This window comes from Protopterus annectens, chromosome 13.part0 (genome assembly GCF_019279795.1).
Source record: "Protopterus annectens isolate FY-2018-M chromosome 13.part0, PAN1.0, whole genome shotgun sequence".
Classification (NCBI taxonomy): domain Eukaryota; kingdom Metazoa; phylum Chordata; order Ceratodontiformes; family Protopteridae; genus Protopterus; species Protopterus annectens.
The window spans coordinates 709,048,584-709,075,149 of NC_056747.1; the positions used below are offsets into that span (position 1 = coordinate 709,048,584).

The window sequence follows — 26,566 nt, forward strand, 5'->3', positions numbered from 1 at the left end:
ATCCACCAGTAGATGAGAATATTATACATGCTTGGATGATTAGAGATTTTACTTATGCATTTAGACTAGGCTGTATTCAAGTTTATCAACAAAGTGTTTTCATTTTCAGTATTTGAAATGCATGTTTCATAACTGAGCACATCATGATGGTTGTTTCAGATTAGTAATTTGTTGTTTGCCTTTTTCAAAGTAAGTGTTAATTACATGATCAGCACATGCATTTTTTTTTTCTTGCACAATGGCTCCTCAACAGAAGCTACAACATCTGTGTCTCAATATATTTTCTTCTGTGTTGCTTTGAATTGTGGGAGTGAAAGTATGGTGCATACAGCTCTACACTGGCATGCCTGTTTCATTGTTTGGCTTCATGAGTGGAAACAGATTGCATCCATTTTTGTTTTAAAATATCTCCAGAACAGGAAGACTGACTGTGGTTCTTACAGACCTGCCCAGCATTCTGGGGCCGCTGTTTAGTTAAAAGCCTTCCTGCTATTGCATGTAGTTTGTAAAATGTCTTGCACTCATATTGTTAAAGGCAAAATTGCAGATTGAAAATTATTTAATCACTGCATCTTTGGATTGGTTGTTTTATTTTGTGTGAGGCTTTCAGCAGGACATGAGCCAGAAGCTGGAAACAGTGTTATCTACAACATTAACACTAGTTTAACAAACACAAACACATTTTTCTTTCTGTAACTTTTGTACTGTATTTCATTGCAGGGTGGAATTTTCTGTAGGGGACAAGCCAATTAATAACTTCCGTATGATAGAAAGACACTACTTCCGTGACCAGCTACTCAAGAGCTTTGATTTTGAGTTTGGCTTCTGCATTCCAAACAGCAAAAACACTTGTGAGCACATATATGAATTCCCACAGCTATCGGAGGACTTGAGTAAGTATTCTTCCATTTGATTTATTTTTTTAGAGGTATCAGAATCATATCAGAAAGAGTGCCTTTAGGCTTCAGAGTAGGGGTGTTGTTTGCCTTGCTGGAGAAAACACATTCATTGCTCAGGAAACCTGGGGAAAATGTGAATAATCTAGGCTTTTTTGTTTACTCTGGGTAGCTAGAGCTAGGGTAAGCGAAGAGTTTAATGGAAAAAAAACTGCAGTAATTCAACTTAAGACTAGGCAGCATATTACTTTAATACAACAGAGAACAAAAAACATCAATGCTTGGTCCATTAATGCACAGAGCTGAAGATACTGCAGATCTGATGTTGTGTGCTCCATCTGGATTCAACCTATGGGACTTTGATCCGATACCAGCAAATTTGAACATAACCTGTTTGGTTGCACTCCCTTACCCATAGCTCCCTACTCCTCCATCAACTCCCCAGATGTAGTTTGCCACCATTCGTGTCTACAGCTTAGTCTTTGGCTTCACTCTACTTTTTCCTTTTGGAAGGGTTAGAGCAGTGTTATTTGGTGAGCTTCTTTATTTCCTTACCATTGGTGAGTACTTGTTTCTTTTTGTTCATTGTAGAGTTAGGTAGTTAGTCAGTCAGTGTAGTGTGTCAACCCTTTTCACTTCCTACCCTTTTACCCGACTATTGTTAGGTTTTGTGTCTCGTAGTTATTATGCTGTAGTTTAGGTAGTGTTATAAATGGACAAGATTTTAAAAAGTGTGTTTCCTATGTGCACAAATTGCCTTCCCAGGATGCATAATTGAAATGTGTCTACTGTTCAGATCTAGGGCGTCTGGATTCAGGATGGTCCATTTGTGAGGGCTTTGGCTGTTGAGTCATCAATGAGCATAGGGCCAAGTTAGTCCTGAAGGGCACCTACCCTCTGGCTCCTCTGCACCTTCTCCTTCTGGCTTTAAAGTGGCTTATCCCCCAGCTCCAAAGGTTGGTTCTGTGAAGTCCCATCAGCCCATCTACAAACTTGCCAAAAGGGAGCTTAAACAATCTCCATTGGCCTCTACCACTGGACCTGCTCCCTCTGCTTTGCCAGATCCAGAGGTCTCCCGACTTTCACCTCCCCGCATGTCCTGGCACTTAAATCAGCCCTGACATCTTGGAACAGATTGCCTTCGTAGCCCAAATCCAGTAAGATCACTTCTTTGGCTCCAAGCATCCTGATCCCCTTCCTGGACAAAGGGGCACCTTCAGGTAGGGTGGCTTCTCCCTTTTCTCCCAGCACTCCACCTCTACGCCACCGGAATCTTCCCTGTCTCCAACTTGGTTCATGGCCTCTGTGTCTCGGATCCAGCATGCAGTATCCTCTTTTCATAGACCCTTCAAGCCATCCTCAGTGGCCTCTTCCATCTGGTCATCGAAGTCGGTAAACAGCATCAAAACTATTGATCTAGAGTAGCTGATGAGGTCCTTTTTGTAGGCACAGAAGAATTTGGCCTTATCCCCTCAGGTCTAGGTCCAACATCAGGACCCTCAGCTCCATCCTTCTGGCATTCTTCCTTGGCTATTTTGGATCCGAGGTCTTTGGGGCTGGCTGAGTTTCCACCCTCCGGGTTGTATTTGACAGCCTGGCTGACTTCAGCTCCATCCTTTTCTTTGGTAGTCTGGACCTAAACATGTTCAGGGCCATCAGCACCTTGGAGCCATGGTGTTGAAGCTGGAGTTTTTGGGTCGGGGTTGGCATTTCCTGCTTTGGAGTATCCCTTTCTCTAGGGACTTCAGCTTTGGACAGCTCAGCTCTGATCTCAACATCGGGTCTAGGCACAACTCCTTCAGGTTTGGGGCTGTCTTTGGTACTTCTGGGTTCTGGGATAATTTGATCGAAGAGGGCCACTCTGCTTTGGTATTTTGATATTGTAGAGAGGATGTTCTTCTCTAGGAAGAAGAGTAAGATTTCTCCAGTCAGCACTCCCTCCCAGTATTCATCTGTTCCTTTTGCCAGTCATCATTCTGCTCCAGGAAAGCCTACATCAGCAAGCCTTTAGTTTGCCCTCTTGTTGGGGCTTCCTAACTGTTCCCCTTAATCCCCGGATGTGTCAGAACAGGAGGTTTTGGGAAAAAGAAAGTGCAAGAGGAAACACTTGGATTCCACTGAGGAGTCTCTTACTGAGGATGCTAACCTCAAAGAAGGAGAGAGTTCCCCTAAGTCTCCACGCGATGACACCTCTTTCAGCAGTTTATTGGGCCTACTTTGCCAGCATGAAGGCTGGACCACCAAAGCTCCCCTCTTTGGAGGAGTCAGTATTTCTGGAGGATTTGGCATAGGCCAATTCACACCTTGGGTGGTTCTCTCCCAATTCCCTTATAGACCTGGTATCCCAGAGGGTGTGGAAGGAACCTGACATAATGAAGCCTGTTCCTATAAAGCCAAATAAGGTTCTTGCCCCCCCCCCCCTAAGATATGAGCCTCATTGGAGTAAGGGTTCAGCCATCGATGCAACTGTGGTAACAACAGCCACCAAGAAGGAGATTTCTGAGGAGAGCTCCTCGATTCATCCCTCAAACAGGAGTCTTGGGCACTGGATTGTTTAGTAAGTGTTCCTATGCCTCATCCACCTTTGCAGTGAGAGCACTTAATATCTTATCTCATTTGACAAGACTTCAGTTGGACCTAGTGTCGGAAGTGTCAAGTACCCTCAAGACACAACAGTCACTGCATATTCAGTTGTCCACCTTGGTTTCCATTGCCAGTGTTTTAATGAGACTTATCACTAAGGGCTGATTGAGCATATGGAGCAGCAGTGTATGGGATTGAAATGTGGTACTATGCCTGGATGCTTTTGTGTAAATTTATGGACTGTTTTAAGGCATTTTTCATCAGTGCCCCTTTTGATGGGTCCTACTTGTTTGGGCCTAAGGTTAAGGACACTCTGACGAGGAGCGAACAAGACAGGAAGACTCTGCCTACAGTTGGAGTATCATTTTCTATCCCCCAGTGGAAGTGTCTCCTTTCCAGGAAGTCGCAGTTCTCTTCCCAGGACACTCCTCTAGTGGGTTCCTCCCAAGGGTGGGAGAGAATCGGAACAGACACTGCCTATGGGGCAGAGGCATTTTGGAGAATCAGTGATCCTGAAGAGTTGCCAGGCTGCTCTTCTCTGGAGGCAGTTGGGGGTCATCTAGCTCTTCACCCAAAAGCTTGGGAGGCCATCACCTCAGACACCTTGGTGCTGAGAGTTGCATTTGGAGGTTATTACATTCCTTTTTTAGAAGTTCCTGTCACCCAAAACTTCTCCCAGATGCCCATACCATCAGAGACTTTACACAGCAGCAACGGGGTTCGTTCTCATCATGGTATTAGAAACCCAAAGATTTGGAGAAATTAAAAAACAACAGAGATTCAAAAACTGCTCTTAAATTGAGTCATTCAAGAGATCCTACCAGACCAGAGAGGATCCAGAGTATATTCCAGGTTCTTTTTAGTTCTAAAGAAAACAAAGGACCTCAGACCAATTTTGGATTTAAGCAAGTTGAACTAATTCATCAAAAAGACTAAGTTCCAGATGGTCATGGTGCAGTCAACCTTACCTCTTCTGAGGAAGAGCGGTTGGATGTGCTTGACAAACCCTAAGGGCACTTGCCATCACATCTAGATAGGCTGACATTCCCAGAGGATGTCCTTCATGGATGCATCTGCCGTCATAACAAATGGGTTGTCCTGTCGTCAGGCAGCCCTTCGGTCGGCCGGATTCCAAAGTCTGGGTCCGGCTTCGGCTGATGTCGCACTTCTCCCGACGTCATCTCTGCTGGTCTTCGGGTATAAAGGCATCAGCCGATGCCATTTTCCTCAGTCTTTCTTGCTGCGTGGCGCCCGAAGCAGAAGCTGTTCGCAAGTGCCGGTCGGTCAGATCCAGAGAATACTACTTCGAAGACTTCTAAAAAGCTAAGTACCCCGTTGGGGACTCTTTCTTGCCTCAGCCGATGTCAGAAAAAGTCAATAACTGTTTAACTTGTGGGAAACAAATACCTCATAAAGATTTCCACTCTTACTGCCTACCTTGCTTAGGCCCAGACCACGACGTAGCAGCCTGTTCGGCCTGTGCTTCCTTCAACCGATGAACGCTTAGGCGTCGGTCAGAGTTTGCTGAACAGTTTTTCGGCTCAGATTTTGCGTACATTATGCCGTCGGATCCTCCGACTACCCAAATTGTTAAAAAACGCAAAGAAAAAGACCGACACTCGCGGTCCGCGGTTTCGGCCGAAACCACGGTTAAGCAAAGCGAGTGTCTCGGTTTCGGCGAAACCGAGAAAACCGGTCAATCTTCAGCCGAATCCATGACTACTACTGAGGCTCCTGCTACCTTAGTTGAATCGGCCTCAGAAATTTTGCCTACAATTGTGGTTCCTAGTGATTTATCAGACACCATCCCTTTGGATGTCTCTACCCCAGCACGTGGTGCTGCTAGGCCTCCTGCAGCCATGTCTATTAAGGCCTTTGCCAGGGCTAAAGCAGACAAATCTGTTAAATCAGTGCCTGTTCAGCCCCCCTCACACAGGGCCACTTCAAGTTCACAAATGCTTACTCTGGCAGAGGATTTAATATCCTTAATTAGGGGATCCCAATCTCACCCAGACAGGGCCTCTCAGCCCCCAGAAAAGAGACCTAGAGCAGAGCCCCCCGAGCCAGTGTCCTCTGATGATTCTGCGGATGACTCAGACATTACAGACCAGCCAGAGGCTCCTTTTTCTACTTATGAAGATTCCGATGCTGAAGAATCCATTCCAGCTGCCTCTCCACCAGAGGAATTTTCCTTTGGGGAAACCTTACATGCCATGAGAGAACAATTCCAATGGCAGGGACAAGATTTCTCAGATTCAAGAAAAAGGCTTAGGACATTTCTGCACTTACCACAACATAGGCCCTTAGCTATACCTCCTGTACTGCCTGTTGTGGATGATGCATTTAATGATGTTTGCACTGCTCCTGATTCTTTACCTCCAGCCCCTGCCAAACCAGATAGATTTTACAGGGTGCCTGACACTCATCACCACCTATACAAGGCCCCACTTGCAGATCCTGAAACTATATCCCAGGGGCCTAAGGCAGTAGCCTCGACCTCAGCAAAAAACCCTATTCCTTCTGAAAGGGAATCCAGGTCCTTAGAGATGGGGAAAAAGTTTACACCTCTGCTACTCTCTCAGCTAGAGCTTTAAACTGTCAGTTTCATATGATCCAATACCAAGAGTTTATGCTTGATCAGTTAACTAAAAAGCTGTCCTCTGATGACTCCTTAGATAAGAAATATGTATTAGAAATGGTGAATAACATCCAACAGGTTAGTAACCATTCTTTAAAATGTGGCTATGATGCACTGGAGGCTTCATTTAGATCAGCCATGACTGGCACAGTGATAAGAAGGCATGCATGGTTGAAAGAACAGGTCTTACCGGATCATGTTAAAGCAAAGCTGTTAGATGCTCCTATGGATAAGACCAGTCTATTTGGTACACCTGCTCAGCAAGTAATGAAGAAAATGGAAGAGAAGGCAAAATCTGTACAAACAGTTAAAGATTTCTTACAGGTTCAGCCCCAAGGTTTAGCAGGAACTGGCCTGCCAAAAATTGGTCCTTTCCAGACTCCACAAAATCCCAAAGAGGCAGGAATTAGACGCTCTAGAGGCAGAAATCAATCCAGAGGAGGTGCCTACAGAGGACGACAGTGGCAAGGCAATAACCGGGGCACAGACACAACCACTGCCACTGCAACAGGACAATCACAGTGACTTAGCTCTGACACCGCCTACCAGGGAGCAAATAGCAGCACCTTTAGGCGGAAAGTTAGCCTTATTTTCAAAAAATTGGCACTATATCACAAAAGACAAGTGGATTTTGCAAACCATAGACCAAGGCTACGGTTCCACTTCCACACCTTACCAGTAAAAGAGGAATGCCAAACCTACCTCCAAATCAAAAAACAGAAGCTCTACAGCAGATAGCGAAATTAGCAAAGATGAGAGCTGTGGAAAGAGTACCAATAACAGAACAGGGCAAAGGATTCTACTCCAGACTCTTCCTAGTACCAAGAAAAGAGAAAAGTTGGAGACCTATTCTCGACCTGTCCGTCTTAAACACATACATCATTGTCCCAAAATTCAAAATGCTGACCCTACAGCAACTTCTTCCCATGCTGGGCAAGGAGTGTTGGCTGGTAACTCTAGATCTCAAGGAGGCATACCTGCACGTCCCCATACGACCAAATTGCAGAAGATACCTCAGATTTCTTGCAGGATCAGAGCATTATCAATTCTCAGCATTGCCCTTTGGCTTATCTACTGCACCCAGAGTATTCACAAAATGCCTGGCATCAGTAATCGCTCACTGCAGACTACAGGGAATCCAAATTTATCCATACCTGGACGACTGCCTGTTACAAGCGGACAACAAAAGCAAGCTGACAACAGATTTACAAAGGGTCATTTGCTTACTACAAGCCCTGGGATACACAGTCAATTTACAAAAGTCAAGGCTGATACCATCCCAAACAAGAACATTCTTGGGTGCGGAATTGGACACAGAAAAACAAAAAGAACTCCCTTTTTACTTCTTGGCATTAACAAAGCAGAACAAACTAACAGCAAGAAAAGTTCTGCAGGCCTTGGGCTTCATGGCATCATGCATAATCTTGGTCCCACATGCCAGACTGCATATGAGAAAGCTACAGTGGTACCTAAAGAATTTATGGTCTCAACACAGGCACAGCTTAGAAACCGAGATCCCACTAATCCCATGCCTAAAACAGGAGTTCCTATGGTGGGCTCAAGCATGCCAGTCAAACCCAGGCTTACCCTTCCACAACTTTCAAGCAAGCCAAACCATCACAACGCCTCAGACCTAGGCTGGGCGCACATGTTGGACAAATGCATACAAGGACTGTGGACTCAAGACCAGCTGCACCTGCACATAAACCAAAAAGAAATGCTGGCAGTAAAACTAGCAATCCAGAAATTCAGACCATTCCTCAAAGAAGGCCATTTAATGATAAGGACAGACAACACCACAGTCATGTGGTACATCAACAAACAGGAGGCACTCATTCATACCCCTATGCAGAATGACTCTGGACCTTTGGAATCTGGCTCTGAGCTACAACATCCAGTTACAGGCAATATTTGTGCCGGGAAAAGAGAACACCCTAGCAGACATGTTAAGCAGAACCACCTCGAATGCTCACGAATGGATGCTACACCCGGACATCTTCAAGGCCATCACAAAGAAATGGGGAATGCCACAAATAGACCTATTCGCATCCCCACTCAATCACCAGCTCAAAAATTCTGCACAAGGACATACCACCCACTTGCATGGAAGGTGGACTCTCTATCCTTCAGTTGGAAAGGCCTGACAGCATATGCATTTCCACCTCTTCCCTTGATGCACAAGGTACTACTGAAAATCAAAGAGGAACGTCGAAGGATAATCCTGAATTGGCCAAGACAACACTGGTACCCATTGCTGAGGAGCATGTCTCTGGGGAGAATGTGGTCAATACCCTGATGCCTTTGATGTTAACTCAGAACAACTACAACATCATGCATCCAAACCTAAAAACCTTGCAACTGACTGCCTGGAACATCACATAGCAGCAACTAACCCAGACCTATCCCAAAGGGTTAAAGACATTATCCTTGAAGCCCGCAGACCTTCAACAAGAAGGAACTATGCAGGAAAATGGAAAAGGTTTGTCATTTGGAGTACTGAAAGAGGAAAAGATGTGTCGAACATAGATATTGCTAACATCCTGGAGTACTTGGCAGAGCTTCTACATACAGGCCTGTCCTATTCCTCCATCAAGATACATGCATCAGCTATTTCAGCAGAATACAGCTTTGATCCACCTGTCTTTTCACATCCTCTACTCAGGCAGTTCCTCAGAGGGATCAAGAATGTAAAACCTCCTAGGAAACCACCATTACCAGCATGGGACTTGAACTTTGTGCTAGAAAAGTTGACACTCCCTCCGTTTGAACCAGCAGCAACAGCAGATCTGCAACACCTATCATGGAAAACTGCTTTCCTACTGGCAATTACTTCAGCAAGGAGGGTTTCGAACTACAGGCCTTAATGGCAGTGCAACCCTTCCTAATCTTCCATCAAGATAGGGTGTCCATGAGAACTAATCCTACATTTATGCCTAAGGTGGTATCCAGAGTGTCTTTAAACCAGGCAATCCACCTACCTACCTTCTTTCCCAACCCACAGAACAGGGGGGAAAGACTGCTGCATACCTTGGATGTACATAGGCAGTTACGCTACTACCTGGACAGAACCAAAAGTAACAGAAAAACTGACCAGCTTTTAGTAGCCTATGCAACAGGAAGGGAAGGAAAAGCAATTTCCAAACAGACAATCTCCAAATGGATAGGACATTGCATAAGATTCTGTTACTCCTACCATGGAAAACCAATTCCACAGAACATAAGACCTCATTCTACAAGGGCTACAGCCACTACCACAGCTTTCTTACGAGGAGTGGCAACCAAGGACATTATTGAGGCGGCTACTTGGGCCTCCGTGCATACATTTGCCAAGCATTATAATTTACCTCTATACTCTAGATCCCGAGCAGGGTTTGCCACTGCTGTACTGCAAGGGATCCTAACTACACCATAATTTTTCTTCCTCCACCCCTAGTTTGGCTATGGTATTCTACCCATTTGTTATGACTGCAGATGCATCCATGAAGGACATAGTACAGTTTTGTACCTACCATAAATGTAGATGTCCGAACTGGATAGCATCTGCAGTCAGGATTACCCAACCACCTTCCCCTCTGTGGTACTCCTAGGGTATTTACCCTCCTAATAGCTAGCTGGGGGGAGTCTCTTATGTTGTATTTGTTTGTATATATGTACATACATGCTTATTTTTTGTGTTTGCCTTCTACTTTTTTTGGAAACATTGGCATTTATCCAAAATTTAGCCTTCCAAGAGGGCAACTGGCATCTGGGGCAAGAAACACTGAGGAAAATGGCGTCGGCTGATGCCTTTATACCCGAAGACCAGCAGAGATGACGTCGGGAGAAGTGCGACATCAGCCGAAGCCGGACCCAGACTTTGGAATCCGGCCGACCGAAGGGCTGCCTGACGACAGGACAACCCATTTGTTATGACTGCAGATGCTATCCAGTTCGGACATCTACATTTATGGTAGGTACAAAACTGTACTTTTCTTCACTTCTAGCTGGGACCAATCTTTAACAGTTCAGGACCCTGGCATTTGTTTCACTACAGCCCTCCGGTTTTAACTAAGTGCAGGTCAGTGGTTACAGCCTGGCTCCAGCTGCAGGGATTTCAGGTCTTCCCATACCCGGATGATTGGCTCCTCACTGCTCCCACAAAGGCATCTTTGATCTCAACCAGGGACTGCTTACTCCAGCTGTGTGACAACTTGGATATTAAAGTCAACTGTCTGAAACTTGAGCCTTCGGCCTGTACAAGTTCTAGCATTAATAGGGGGTCATTTAGACATGATCCACCAAATCATCAGTCTCCTGAGCTACAGTTTTCAACCTTTGGGATCAGGCCCTGTCCACGCTTGCAACTTCGAAACCACTGGCACACACACTTATGAAGCTTCTTTGTCATATGGTAGTGCCAGTAGGGCTGATTTCTTTAGACAGATATCACATAAGGGCCTTACAATGGACTCTGGCTGTTCAGTGGTCCTTCCTGACTCATCCTTTGGATTCCCCTATATGGTTAACGAAAAGTGTGTCACAGATTTGCTGGTGGTTACAATCTCCCTTGTTAACCAAAGGGAGAATATTTGTAATTCCTTCTCACTGAGTCATGGTCACCACAGATGCCTCCTTCCTGGATTGCGGGGCATTTCAAAGGGAGGACTGTTTAAGGGTCACAGAGGCATATATTCACATCAATGTTCTGGAGGTAAAAGTGGTTCTGCTTGCACCATGGCCTTTTCAGGATGCCTTTCTTAGAGTGTGATTGCAGTATAGATGGACAATGTCTTTTGTCTGCTGTCTCAGTAAATTGGAAACATGTTCTTACCCTCTTTGTCAGGAGGCTATGAGAGTTTGGCAGTGGGCAATTTCCTGTCAACGAGTTCTGGTAGCAATACATATCCTGAGAAAGTCCAACATTCTGGTGGACGGCCTCAGCAGGGGCATTTTGTTGTTTTGCAGATGTTTCCTAAATCCGACAGTGGCAGCTCGGATTTTTTTGGCATTGGGACAATCCATGTTGTGACCTGTTTGCCTTCCTGTCCAACACCAGGTGCAGAAGCTACTACTCCATTGTTTCTCCTCTGGGTCAGTCACCCAGGGGTGTTCTGGTTCTTGCTTGGCCACTGGGACTTCTTTACTGTTATCCCCAAGTTCCTTTGATGCTACAGACGGAAACAGACAACATGGATCTGTCGTTATGATGAGTACATAAGTTTTGTTTATATGAGGTACTCATCACTGTGCTAGATGTTCAACATAAGAACCACTCCTACTGGAGTAAGCATACAGATAGGTATCAGTTGTGGGGAGATCTTTTTCAGGAGTGAAATATTCTTTTGAGCATGCAGAGAAGGAGTTTCTAGTCAAGAATGTTAGTAGATATCAGGTTGTAATGCATCGTGCTTCCATATGTATATATTTAGTTTGTCATAAGGTAATGAAATGGGTACCTACTATACTGTGTATCATTCAATTCTTTGGTCATCCCTGGGTCTTGATTTTGGCAGTGCATACATTTTTTTCTAATTAGAAGGGTTAATTAGTTTATGTTTTATGGTTTTCTGAAGGCATCCCAGTTATAAATTACCAGTATTTGATTTCTGAGAATCAAATGTCAGGGAATGCTGATATCAAGATATTAGACCTGTGTGTTCTGACCTCCCAGATTTGGACCCCCAGATTACTGCTTCTGAGACCCGGTGTATCTTCTAGGTAGAGATGCTCTTTTAAATACTTGATCCCACAGATTTGTTGATAGGTTTTCTAGAGAACATGACTTCATGCCCACGTGTCAGTCCTGTCTACTTTCAATATTTAATATGCAGAGTTTACAAGATGCTTTTTGCTGTATTATGCAAGAAACAGTCATATTCTTCACAGGTTAAGCCCTGGTACTTCTGGCTTCAGAAAGAAAAGTAAAGAAAAAAAGTGCTGTTCTCCTCTTCCCCATACTACTGCTTCAGACACTATAGATGAAGACGTGTCTTTTGCCTACTTACATCAGCTTGAATCTCCCTTATGTTTTGATATGGATTCCAGGGATGACAATTTCTTTTGGATCTCCCAGAACATGGTGCTTTCGATGAAACATTGTAACTGACAAAAGAGCATTTCACCTTTAACTCCAGAGAGTGAGGGCAGATGATATTACCCTGTATTACCATTGGACTACAGCTGTGTTCATTGTTTAAACAGTGATGAGGGTGAAGGTCTCTCTGTGTGTGATGTGTGTATGTGTGTGTGTATATATGCGAAGCATGCTCTGGATCTGAAAAAGAATTGAGTTTGTAATGCTCTAATTCTAGAATCCAAACCCTTCGAAAAAGTGACACATGAAAATAAAGCCCTGGCTCTTGATGATTGTCACTATTGAAGTGAAACCCCGACCCCATGTGCAAAAATGGAAAAAAGAGGTTGTGGGTGGATGGATGGTTTGTACCTTATATAACCTGTCCGATATTTGGGGGCAGGGAATTTGACTGTCAGGCAATACTGCAGGCTTTTCATGAAAACACCCTCTAAGGCAGGCAACACAGGAGGATAGCGGCAAGTTGAGGAAAATCCATTTGGGCCATAGGGATTTAACTCTGGTCTTCATGTTGATCACTACTGCAGTAGCTTTAGCTATATGGGTCATATCCTGCCAAGGCTATAGCAGCAGCCAGCTTCGAAAGCTTCAGGACACTTTCCATGCACCCAAATTGTCAGGCAGCTTGACCTGAGGTGACTAAAAGATAAGTCTGGGTGCAAAGCTCTTCAGACCTTTACTGCCACTCAACAGTACACTACTCTGAGGCATTTCAGGATCAGTGTTTGGCTTCTTCTTTCCTTTGCTGGACAAATAAGTTCCCTTTAGGGAAAAAAAATTCCTGTTTCTTAAATGTATTATAGTTTTATTACTTTCCTTTTCAGGAAGGTTATTTTAAAGCTAGGAGTGTTGTGTTTTTTTCAGACTGTCTTGAGACTGCAATGTTCTTTTAAATGGAGCCCTCATTTTTTCTGTCAGTTTGCAAGTAGTGTAAAGTAACTGAAAACATAATTTATGTGGAGAAATTGTTTATTTCTTCATTATGGAGGTGACATAGTGTTTTAAAGTGCTTTTTCCTTGTTCTTCTGTCAAAAAAGTTAACTGGTATTGGCTGCTCCTCTTCCCTGGCTTGACCATGGAACAGATTCCCATTCTCATGGATACTCCTTCCCAGCCACAGAAAGAAAAAGTTAAGCAAACAGCCTTTGCCTTGAGAACAGACTAGTAATTTGCCTCAGCAGCAGGTGAGTGTCTCTGCTGTGGTCATTTTTGTACCTCAGACCACTCGTATTTTACCCAAGATCTCTCTGGTGTAGCACCTACAGCCACTATAGACTGGGGGTTAGCCATGTCCTCTGTGGCTGTTGTAGTCCCCTCAGTGGACAAGGGAGAGCAGGTTTCCCTGTTGTGTCAAAATGCTGTCTCCATCTCTGGGGAAACAGCAGCTGACATTAGTAATATGTTTGGGACCATTTTTCCTGTCAAAAAGAAACCGAAAACCAAGCATGTATCTTCTACTCCTCAAATTTCTGTGCTGTGACAGGCTCAGGGTTTAATTCAGGCTATTGTTCCTTCTTGTAAAGTAGTTTCTGTTAAGAAAAAGAGGGATTTTTCTTTTTTTCTGAAGAGATTCAAGATTCTGAATCTGAACAGGAAAATGCAGGGACTGATTTAGGATTTTGTCCTCCGATTTCTGATTCAAATTCAGAGGAGAGCTCAGTTTCTGGTTCTCCCGTGGTGGTTTCACTTTCTCTGATACTATTGCTAGAATATCCTGGTGTTGTCAGTGGGAGAACACTGAGGTTTCTCAGTCCTGCAGAAAATATTATTGAGTTGTTACAGAAGAATTTTCCAGAACCTACATCCATTCCTCTTGTTACGTCTGCTTTAGAGGATGTGTGTGTTACTGCCTGTAATTTTCCTGGTAGTCAACCAGCTGCCCCTAAAAAGGCAGATACGATGTATACAGTACCTCAGTCTTTAACACTATTCCCAAACTTGACCAGCAGTTATAACCTTGGTCGAATCCACTGCTGCTAAGCACTTAGATAATTCCAATTCTACTCTTTTTAATAAGGATGGGAAAATTATTGTTAGGTATGTGGAAAAAAGTGTACATTCCTGCAACTTTGGTTTTCAGACTTTTAAATTATCAGGCTCATATATTAAAGTTTGTTCTGACAAATTGTGAAAGTATGAGGAATGTTTAATCTACTGTTTCTTGTGAAAAAAATGTTTTAAATAACTTAGTTTCTTCTGTTGCATAGGTCACTGCTCATTGTTAGCAGTGTGTGTATGACTGTTGATTCTTCTTCCATGGTTTGGCCACTGGTACTGTTTTAAGGAGGTTTGTTTGGATCCATTTTCAGAAGAGTTGTGATGATGTAAAAAAAAAAAAAGAAAAGAAAGAAATTATGTCATTGCCATAATCATCTGTATTATCGATCTTTATTCATTCTTGACGAATGGAACTCTGTTCTAACCCTTGGAGCCAGCTTGGCCGTTATACAGCATGCGCCATCCAAAAAATAACTCTTGAGCTAAAACTCTACCCATAATGCCCCACTGTCTATTACCTCAGATCAAGTTTGCAGCCAAAGTATAGAAGTAATAGAAACCCTATCTAAGGTGAAACCTAAAAACCTCCCAGAACAAATGTCCAAACCTCCAGAAGTCCACAGGAGGGTGGGGTGCCAAGAATGAATGAAGATCAACAACACAGATGGAACGTTATGGTAAGGACATAACTTCTTTATCTGATGTTGTCAATCTTCATTCATTCTTGATGAATGGGACAGAGTCCCCAGCTACTTTAGGTCCTGAGTGGCCCTAAGGAAACATATTCCTGAGCACCATAGAGCCAAAAGATGCTATTCCCCTGGAGGCCATATCTAATTTGTAATGAATGATAAAGGTATGTGAATTGGCCACACTGCGGCTGCACATATTTCTTCCATGGAAGTCTTGGAGTGAAAAACAGCTGAAGTGGCTACAGATCTGGTGGAATAAGCTTTAACAGGTGAAGGCAGCTTGAGGTTATTATGATTGCAAATAAATGTAACAATCCCCAAGCCATTTTGATAAGGTAACTTTCAAGACTGGTTTACCTAAAGTTGAACCTGAAAAGGATACAGATAATTGATCTGATTCTCTAGATTGTTTGGTTCTCTCTAGATAGAAATGCAACTGTCTGTGAAGATCTAGCAAATGCAAGTAGTAATCACTTTTGTCACTTTCATGTTGCTACACGAATAAACGAGTCTTCATGAGTTTTGTTTAAGAAGCTTTATTTTGTACAAACACACCACCATAGAGGCTTATTGACTATGACTTAAGTAACTTGTATACAAACTAACTACTGTGATTATTCATGCTCACTCTCTGACTGCTTCTACAAAATGGCACTAGGGATTGCATGTATCTGGAATTTATACATGCACACACAGCATCGCATGCTTCTTAAAGACATAGCACACACATGATACACTCTGATCTACATCCTCCCTCTTTGAGAAATAGGTCATGCAATTTGTCATGAGATTATTTAGTGTGCAGAAATCACAGATAATCTATAGACATGCATTATACAATACTAAGTACACACACACACATACATATATATTATATATAATATATACACAATCAAGTCCATGTTGCTGATCTACATACTCCCTCTTTGAGAAATAGGTCATGCAATTTGTCATGAGATTATTTAGTGTGCAGAAATCACAGATAATCTATAGACATGCATTATACAATACTAAGTACACACACACACACACATACATACATATATATTATATATAATATATACACAATCAAGTCCATGTTGCTGTGTATTTTACACTAGGCTTAGAAACTCATCCATATCATGTGCCATAAAATTGGGAATTAGATTTAGCAACTGGGACAGTCTCTGCAAAATGGTTGACTTGTGGAATGTTCGAATCACTTTCTGGAACAAAATCAGACTTTTGAACACATTCTGGCCTGGAAACAATGTCTGACTCATTTTTTGAGTTAGTGTTTGCATCATAGATACAATGCTGTGATTGCAATGATGATGATTCTGGTACAGCAAGACGATGACTGTGATTCCTCCTATACTCTACACCCTCGGAGCTTACTAAATAGGATCACAACTTGGCCCAGATGCCTGTAATCTGTCCTATTTGATCAAAATCTTTCATTGTTTGAATTCATACTGTATCTCCTTCCATCAATGAATGAATGAAGTAATCTGCTTGATCTGTCATAACTAGATTTCTGGATATTACTCTTCTTAAACAATTGAGCCTTGATGGTTTTATTGTTCTTAGATTTAGGCTGCAACAGACTTGATGAAATAGGTAGGGTAGTTGTAGTTTGGAAAGTAGTCTTTGGGCAGGTGAGCCAAGAATATCTTTGAGGTATGTTTCTGAGATTAAGTAAATTCAAGAGTACATCAGTATTTTCACACTTTGACTTTTCAAATAATTGCTTTGCACTCTGTACTGCTCGTTCAGCTAGACCATTGGATTGAGGATATTCAGGACTACTACTGACATGTACAAAGTTCTATTCTCCTGCAAATTTCTGAAATAACTGGCTAGTAAACTGAGTACCATTGTTAGAATAAAGTATGTGTGGACTACCATGAACTGAGAAATGATGTTTTAACTTAGTAACAACAGCTGTTGAGGTTAAGTTTGGTAGCAGAGCAATCTCAAACCAATTTGAATAAGAGTCTACCAAAACCAACTAGTGTTGATTGTTCCACTTGAAGTTATCAGTTGCTGCAGTAGACCAAGGTGGTTCGGGTATTGAATTTAGCTGAAGCAGTTCTCTTTGCAAATGCGCTCTGGTATTATTACATACTAAACAAGGAGAAAGAGCTCTATCAATGTCTTTTGATAATGAAGGCCAAAATACTAACTCTTGCCCTTCTCTTAGTGGATAATAAACCTGGGTGACCACAATGCAAAATCTGAATATATTCTTGCTGTAAGGAAGCAGGAACAACAATTTTAGGACCTTTGAAAATAATCCCATCTTCCATTCATCTCTGCAAGGAAAATGTGATTGCACCTCAGGTGACACATTACATTGCTTTGACAGCCATCCAGCATTAATGTAGTGATTAAGCTTTTGTGAAATTGGGTCAGTCGTAGTGTGATCTCTCAACTCATAAAGTCTAGTGGTGGAAAATTGAGGACTGACATTACAGCAAAGTCAAAAGTTTCAGCATCAAGCTGTTCTGTTGTACTTCTGACATTACAGCAAAGTCAAAAGTTTCAGCATCAAGCTGTTCTGTTGTACTTCTAGGTGATCTGGATAAGGTATCAGCCAAATAGAAGAATTTACCCTTAGTGTAGACCATTTTGAAATTGTACTTTTGCAACTTGAGCATCATATCCTGCTGGAGCAGAATGCATAGGCTTCTTTAGAATGGTAACTAGAGGTTGATGATCAGTTTCAGTCTGGATAGCTCGACCATGCGTATAATTGTGAAACTTGGAACATGCGAAAACCTTCACCAAAAGCTCTTTCTCAATTTGAGCATTATGCATCTCACTTTGAGTTGGTGTCCTAGATGCATAGGCTACTGGTCTGCTCTCCGGAAGAATAACTGTACCAAGACCAACATTTGAAGCATCACAGGAAAGAACAACTGATTTATTCACATCATAGTATCTTAACGTAGGTGGGGGTGTCAATTTTCTGCTTAAGGTTATCAAACACCTTCTGATGATGATCCAGCCATGACCATACAACAGTTTTGCATGTTGGCTCTCTCAAAGGTGCTGCCAACTCAATGAAGTCTGATATAAATTTGCCTAAATACTTGACCATGCCAGAAAACGCTCTTAACCTTGCACATTGTCTGGTGCTGACATCTCTAGAATAGCTGTTTGATTGAGGCAGGTCATAAGACTACTTGTAAACAAATGACCTACGTGCGTAACTTCTGGAAGTCTGAATTTGCACTTCAGAGGATTGAGCTTTAAGTTTACTTCATGTGCTCTATCTAGAACTTTTTAAAGGTTTCTGTCATGCTCTGCTTCGCCACTGCCTCCAACTAATAGATCGTCTACTATTATCGCACAAGGATAACCTGAAAAAAATTTGTTCATTTGCACGCTGAAAGACTTCACTTGCAGAATGTATTCCAAATGGCATCCTTGGGAATCTGTATCTGCCAAACAGAATACCAAACGTAGTTAGAAATGAGGATTTGAAATCAAGCATCACTTGCCAAAATGAACTCTGCATACAAAACAGAAAATACAGTGGCATTCGGTATTAGAGCTGCAACTTCTTCAACTGTGAGCAGTGGATGATATGGTCTTTTTAATGCTTTGTTCAAATCTGTAGGATCAATACATATTCTGATTTTGTCCGAGTCTTTCTTATAAGTGGCTACCATGGATGACACCCATTCAGTTGGTTCTGTGGCTGGACAAATCACGCCTTGCTGCACCATCTTATAAAACTGAGCTTTAACTTTAGTTTGCATTGCTATCGGAACTCTTCTTGCTGGTCTGACTACTGGAGTGATGTCTGGATCTAACTTCATAGAATACAAAACTGGAAGTGTGCCCAATTTGTCATTGAAAACATCAGCATACTCTGAGAAAATGGCCTTGGAAAAACTGGAACTTGGAACTGCACTATACTTTCTTTAAGCTTATCGGAATTATGTGAGCAACCTCGTAGTACTTTCAAATAACTGGACTTTGCGAAATAAACTTTGTGGGCTTCCTAATGCTTTAATGCACTTTGCAAAATAGCTTTTCAGATTTCTCTATATTTTACTGTACTTTGCAAAATAGCTTTTTAGATTTCTCGATACTTTACTGTACTTTGCGAAACAGCTTTCTTGGGCTATTAATGCTTTATGAAACTTTACATAATAGCTTTTTGGACTTTTCGATGCTTTACAGAGCTTTGCAGAAAAATTTATCAGACTTTTTGGTGCATTATGAAATCTTTGATTGGTAAAAGCTGAAATGCTAAAGTCATTTATCATCACTCGCTATGCTTGCAGAATTGGTAAAGGCAGGAATGCTAAAGTCATTTACTTTCGGAATTAGTAAAGGCAGAAATGCTTAAGTAATTGCTTGGAACTTTATCAATAAAGGCAGGAATGCTAAGACAATTGGTAAAGGCAAAAATGCCAAAATAATGCACACTTGTTAAACTCATCACTTTAAGAAACATTTGAGAACTTTATAATGCAACTGAGCAATTCACGAGCACTGTAATACTATTGTAGTATTTTGTAAGAAACACCTTTTATCAATGCAAGAAACATATCAATCAACTGTACAATGTGAATAAATTGAACTTCTGTTGCCCAAATTCAATATCTTTCGAAGTATTTGCACTTTGCAAATGACTACATGCAGTACACTGAAATGTCCCCAAAATGGTGGTATCTTGCTAGGCAACTTTGCGAATAGACACACCCCGGCACAAGAACTCTTCTTCAAATAACTATGCTTTTACTGGATTACATGAAATAGTTGCACTTTGCACATAGTGAATTATTTGAGTTACATGCACAGTAATTGCACACTGTAAGCACTTTTATACAGACTCAGATACTTCGAATAACTTTAATTACGCCCTTGATACAGAGCGAAGTCGTAGTTATGCCCAAACACGGCAGTTCACCCCAAACAAGCAGTTGCCTTGCTTTATTTTTGCTTACTGTTCCCTTTTCTTATTATATTTTTTTTTGCTCGTTTAAGCCCTTTTTTATGCCCAGCATACTTTTCTTGTGCTCATTTTACTCTAAACATTCCCAATTCTGCCTTAAACATGCTCATTTTGTACCTTAAAGTCAATCATCTTGTCAAATACTTCTGTCTTAAATATTTTCTTTAGTTAAACTTTTTTGTACTTTCCGCTTGCCTGATAATGTATTTTGTGCCTTTGTAATACCCTATGTTAAGTTGTCTATCTCGCCTTCATTCTTGCTGGATGGGTTCGGAGCCGACCTCGGCTCCGACTCGGCCACTCTAAAAGCTCGAGAGTTGGTTCCACCGGCTCGAGGCTCCCCTTATATCCCACAATGCTAGGCGAGAGTTACCTCAGATCTCGTTTGCCGCTACAGCTTCGAGGTTGGTTGCTTCTACCGGTTCCTGGTGAGTGTTAGCTTTTTATACAAAAAGTTATTCTTTTTTTCCCCTTTTAACTTTAATTCTTCTCAAATTAGTGTAGGATATAGTTCTTTATCCCCGACCCTATTTTTCCCCGTTTTCTTATTAAAAGAACCGTTGGTTCTTCCCTTGGGCCTTTGGCCTTCCCTTCCCTAGGGTGTGTTTGTGTAGTTACTTTAACTTTTTTGTGCTTAATTTCTAGTATTTTTACTAAAATTGTTAATTATTTTTAGTATTAATAATTTTTCTGACAGGGTATAACTGTGTGTTTGGTGTGTGTTAGTGTACACCTGTCAGGATAATGTCAAAGGAAGCAAAGGTCTCTGGATTCAAGAAGTGTGATGCGTGCTGTCAGAAAATGTCTCTGACAGACGCTCACACTTCTTGTGTCTATTGTCTGGGGCCTTTGCACCTGCAGGACTCCTGTGCTGTGTGCCATGGCTTCAGCCCCAGGGTCCTGCAGGAGAGAAAGAACAAGTTAATTTTGAGAGGCTTGTTAAAACCAGAGGATTCCCTGTCAGTTTCAACAGGGAAGCCCTCTAAGACATCGAGGTCTTCGGCTCCGGCTTCTGAGCCGAGACCTCAGGTTGTTCAACCTTTGCCTTTATCGGCTCCGGCTGGAGCCGATAAGACTCAGTCCACAGTTTCTGTGGCTTCCTCGCTCGGCGGGCAGAGGTTATCGAGTACCGTGTCGGCTCCGACAAGATCTTGAGCCGACAACCAGAAAGAGGTCTAGGTCACCTTCTCTTGGCTCCGTTCATTCGGCTCCAGGATCTCCCCTGCTGTCTGAACGGAGCCAAAGGTCTCATTCCTCTAGGTCATCGAGGCTTTCCGATCATGACCTTCAGAGGGTGGTGAGTCGACTACTTAAGTCCGAGGCACTAGCCCAGATGCTTCAGAGCCCGACTCATCAGTCGGTGCCTGCCCCGTCCATCAACTCTTTCCTCCTTCGACTCTTTTGAGTTCGGAGCCGGGTCGTCGGAACCGAGACTGTGGTCACCGGGCCGAGACAATTGTCTTCGGCTCCGTCGTCGGCTCCGTTTTCTTCCGTGGAGGAATCTCGGCGCCGGACCTCCCTCGTCGGCTCCGAGGGTGAGTGGCATCGGTCCCTTGTCCGACCCCCCTCTCCTCCTCGGTGCTTCGGCGCTGGTGTGTTCGGCTCCGTCATCGGCCTCGGCGCCATCACTGTCGGTGCCGAGGGGTCCTTAGCTCCTCGGAGCGGGGACCTCTGGCTCTGCCTGACAGGGGTGCTTCGAGGTCATGCGGAGTGTGTTAGAGCCTGGCTCTACTCCACAGTCGGCTCCGTCAGCCCCTCCCTCTATGCTGCCACAAGGTAAGACGACTCACTCCCTCATCCAGGACCGCAGAGAGCCAGCTCCTAAGGAGTGCCCGTTAGGGATTTCATCCTCTTCCGAGGCCTCTCCTGATTTGGCAGAAGAGCCCCTCGGAAGAGGAAGTGCAAGAGGAAGCACATTGACTCACCTGAGTCTATCACGTCGGACACAGATCTGGATGATTCTGAGGGTTCCCCGTTCCCCTTCTGAAGATGTCTCATTTGCAGACATTCTGGAGATCCTTAAACAGAGGGGAAATTGGCCAGCCCTCAACCCTTCGGAGGACGAATCTGTGTATCTTGAGGCGTTTGGCTCTCGTCCTTCCACCTCCTGGGTGTCCCCTTTGACCCCCTCATGCAGGTGGTTGCTAAGAAGGCATGGACGGCTCCTGATTCAGTGGACCCCACTCCCAGGAGACCCTCCAAATTCATCACAGCTCCATCAGACAAGCAATTTTTATCAAAAGGAGTTTCTGTGGATGCTATGGTGGTAGCTGCGCCACAAAGAAGGAACTGGCTGATCCTTCAGTGCCTGTCCATCCACCTAACAAGGAATCTAGGTCCATGGATAGGTACGGGAAGCGGATGTTCTCCTCAGCGACATTTACCATGCGTTCGCTGAATTACCTGTGCCATTTCACTCGTCTTCAAAGGGACTTGATCAAAGCGAGTGAAATGTTGAAGGACCCTACAGCTGCGGGTTTCAAGAGAAAATGAACACGCAGCTGGCTATCCTTAATTCCATTTCCAACTCCTCCATGCGCCTCCTCTCTTATGCGGCCGATGGAGCGAGCAGAGCCGCAGGAACAGGGGTAGCCTTACGTAGGCACGCCTGGATGCGGCTATGCAACTTTGCGGAACCTTTCAAGACGTCTTTCACGAACTCCCCTTTTGATGGATCATCTCTTATTGGTCCTCAAGTGAAAGAAACCCTGACTAGGTGCGAGACTGATGGCAAGACCCTTTCTGCCGTCGGAGTCTGTTTTTCGACTCCTTCTAGGCCTTACCCCAAAGGCCAGAAGGGTGGAAAGATGTGGTTCCGTAAACAATCTCAAGGGACTTCCTGGCGCACAGAGTCGTTTTCCTACCAGAGGCAGAGGTGGGAATAACAATGGTAGACGCCGCCTAGGGGCAGGGGGTCCGAGAACCAGGGCAATCGGGAAGCCTTTCCTGACAAGCCCTTTCAGCATCCCTGAGGTGTTGCCCGACTGCCCATCTTCGGAGGCAGTCGGGGGAAGATTGTCACTGTACCCAGAAGCCTGGCTATCCCTGACTCAAGACAAATGGGTACAGTCCATCATTTCCGAAGGTTATTCTATCCCCTTTCTTCATTTTCCAAATCAGTCAAAAAAATCCCTTCCAGATGTTCCACCCGCTCAAAGGGATATAGCAGCTTTGGAAATTTCAAAACTGCTTGCAAAAAGAGCAATTCAGCCAGTGTCAGCAGACCAACAAGGATCCGGAATCTACTCAAGGTTCTTTTTAGTTCCAAAGAAAACAGGGGACTGGAGACCAATTTTGGATCTCAGTATTTTGAACAGATCAGTCAAGAAAACAAGATTTCGGATGGTCATGCTGCAATCCATTCTTCCCCTATTGGGAAAAGGAAACTGGATGTGCTCTATAGACCTTCAGGACGCGTACTATCACATAAAAATGAACAGACGCTCCAGAAGATTCCTCCGCTTCAGGCTGGGAACCAGTCATTTTCAATTCAGGGCCCTGCCCTTTGGTCTCACCACTGCCCCCCGGGTGTTTACCAAATGCATGGCAGTGGTAGCTTCTCACCTGAGACGACAAGGATTCCAGGTGTTTCCATATTTGGACGACTGGCTTCTCACAGCTCCCACCAAGCATCTCCTTCTAATGGCCAGAGATTATACTTTTCGCGTTTGTCAAAAACTGGGTATTTCAATAAATTGCGAAAAGTCTGTTTTGTCGCCTTGTCGTACTATTACCTACATAGGCTAAATTTAGATACTATAAACATGTCTGCAACGCTAACGAACCAAAGGATATCAGACATTCAAAATTGGTGTCACTTCTTCTCAACAACAACAGAGCCAAAGCCAGGTTAGTTCTAAAGGTGTTGGGAATCATGGCAGCGCCATACCTCTCCTCCCATTGGCCAGATACCACATGCGGATCCTTCAGTGGATGCTTTTTCTCAATGGTCATACCAGAAACTTCCAATGTCTCACACCATTATGATCACGCAAGCGTGCAAAAGCATCTCATGTGGTGGATGTCTTCCCCAGCTCCTGTTGGGAAGACCATTTGTTCCACCTCCTCCGGTTGCTACTCTGACAACGGATGCCTCCCTGATCGGGTGGGGGCATTATCAGGGCAGGACAGTCCAGGGCACATGGCAACCAAACGAATGCCACTTGCACATAAATGTTCTGGAGATGAGAGCAGTGCTTTTAGCGTTGCAAGCCCTTCAAGACTCTCTTCCCTTGGGAACGATTGCAATCCAGACAGACAATATGTCTGTAGTGTGGTACATCAACAAACAAGGCGGAACCAGATCATACCCCTGTGTCGAGAAGCACTCAGACTGTGGCAATGGGCGATTTCTTCTCAGCGTTTTCTGATAGCAACGCACATCCCGGAAGTCCAATCACATTGCGGACAAGTTGAGCAGAGCTATACTCATGCCTCACGAGTGGTCTCTGAAAGACTCTGTAGTGAGAGATATTTCTCAAGTGGGGTCAGCCTTGCTGCGATCTTTTGCTACTCCCCAAAACAGCAAGTGCAGAGAATACTTCACTCTATTCCCTTTACCAGGCCAACCCAGCAGGGCGCTCTAGTCCAAGTTTGGCCCGGGACTTCTGTATGCATTCCCTCCTTTCCCACTGATCTCTCAAGTAATACAGAAAGCTATCGCTCAGAAGGCCTCATTGATCCTCATTGCTCCTTACTGGCCTCGACAAGTGTGGTTCCCCTTTCTACATCGATTTCTTTTGAGCGACCGTGGAATCTGGACCTAGTTCCAGATCTTTTGATCCATCAGTCGGGTCAGTTTCATCGCTCCCTCCCTCTCTGAACCTCACTGCTTGGTTCCTCCAGTTCCAACCGTAGCCAGGCTTCCTCAATTATCTCACTCTGTTAGAGATATATTGATAGCTTCCCATAAATCTTCCACTCGAAAGATTTATTTGAGTAAGTGGAAACGCTTCTCATATTGGGCACAAGGAAAGGACATAGATCCTTTCACCGCTTCCATCCAACTAGTCCTTGATTTTCTAGCTGAACTCTTCCATGCAGGTTCATCTCCATCTACTCTTAAGGTTCAATTGGCAGCTATTTCTAATTTCCTTGTGGGTATTTCTGAATCTGCCCTAATGTCCCACAAACTCTGCAAAGCCTTTTTGAAAGGAGTTTTTCTTCTCAGACCTCCTATAAGAAATCCTCCTTCTCCTTGGGACCTAAATTTAGTTCTTGCTTCTTTGATTCTTTCCCCTTTCGAACCTGCAGCTTCATGTTCCTTGAAGTTATTATCATGGAAAACTCTCTTTCTGGTGGCTATCACATCAGCTAGAAGAATTTCAGAACTTCAAGCACTCAGTTGTCGTTCTCCTTATCTTTTGTTCCATAAGGACAGAGTTTCCTTACGAACTAACCCGTCCTTTTTGCCTAAGGTGGTTTCAACATCAAATCTAAACCAAAGCATTGACCTCCTGTCTTTTTCCCAGAGTATTCAAATAGGTCTGAACAAAATTACATTGCCTGGATGTTCATCGTCAATTAAGGTACTACTTGGACAGGACGAAACAATTCAGAAAATCTGATCAGCTGTTTGTCTCCTATGCGGAAAGCAGAAAAGGACTTCCAGTTTCAAAGGTATCATTATCCAGATGGCTAACATCTCTGATTACCCTTGTTTATGAGATTAGACACCAAAACTGCCTAATAAACCTAAAGCCCATTCCACCAGAGCTTTGGCTACTTCTCTAGCCTTCCAAGACAGACTGCCTATTGACACCATTTGTGCAGCGGCTACTTGGGCTACTCCTCACACTTTTATTTCCCATTATAAGTTGGATTTAGCTTCTAGGCATAGAGCTAATTTTGGTTCCACTGTTCTCAGGAGTCTGTTCCGTTAGGCCACCCGGGACAAGGTGCTAGGGCGCGGTCCCATCCAGCAAGAATGAAGGCGAGATAGACAACTTAACATATAGAAGTTATGTTCTTACCATAACGCTCCATGTTAGTTGTCTTCTTCTCGCCTTCTTCTTGCGTCCCACCCTCCTTCCCCCTGGCCTGGACAGACCTAGAGGAGTTGTGATCGTGACCTCTCTTTCTACCACCTCTTTCTTAGTCATATGCTATTATGCATATTTCTTGTTTCAGGATATAGGTCACCCCTTTTCTTCCTGCTGTTAGAGGTGGATTCTGTTTTACAGTTATACTGTTATTGATATAAGCTGGGTTAGCTTACAAACGAGATCTGAGGTAACTCTCGCCTAGCATTGTGGGATATAAGGGGAGCCTCGAGCCGGTGGAACCAACTCTCGAGCTTTTAGAGTGGCCGAGTCGGAGCCGAGGTCGGCTCCGAACCCATCCAGCAAGAAGAAGGCGAGAAGAAGACAACTAACATGGAACGTTATGGTAAGAACATAACTTCTATTTCTTGCCTCGTTTCGCATAGAGTAAATAATTTGTATTATTTTTCATTACCTTTGATTTTTTCTGGTTGTGTTTGTACTGTTTTCTCTCGGTTTTGCCTTCGCTGTCATCTTTACATCTCATGCCTCCAAATGTTCTTCTCTTTTCCATCCCGGTTCTGACGCCATGTCGGTTTTGTGTTGGTACACGAATAAACCAGTCTTCATGGGTTCTGTTTAAGCAGTTTTATTCTATACAAACACATCACTATAGTGGTTTATTGACTATGACTTAAGTAACTTCTATACAAACTAGCTACTGCCATCATACATGCTCAATCTCTGGCTGCGT

At 43.6% G+C, this 26,566-nt stretch overlaps 1 protein-coding gene across 1 annotated transcript in view; it reads left to right on the forward strand.

Annotated features, from left to right (window-relative positions):
- UNC119 (unc-119 lipid binding chaperone) overlaps positions 1–26,566 on the forward strand; it is a 756,954-nt gene that overhangs the window by 662,738 nt on the left and 67,650 nt on the right. Inside the window, exon 4 of the mRNA XM_044054397.1 lies at positions 721–893. Within this exon, the coding sequence (XP_043910332.1) occupies positions 721–893 (173 nt within the window). The remainder of the gene's footprint in view (positions 1–720; positions 894–26,566) is intronic.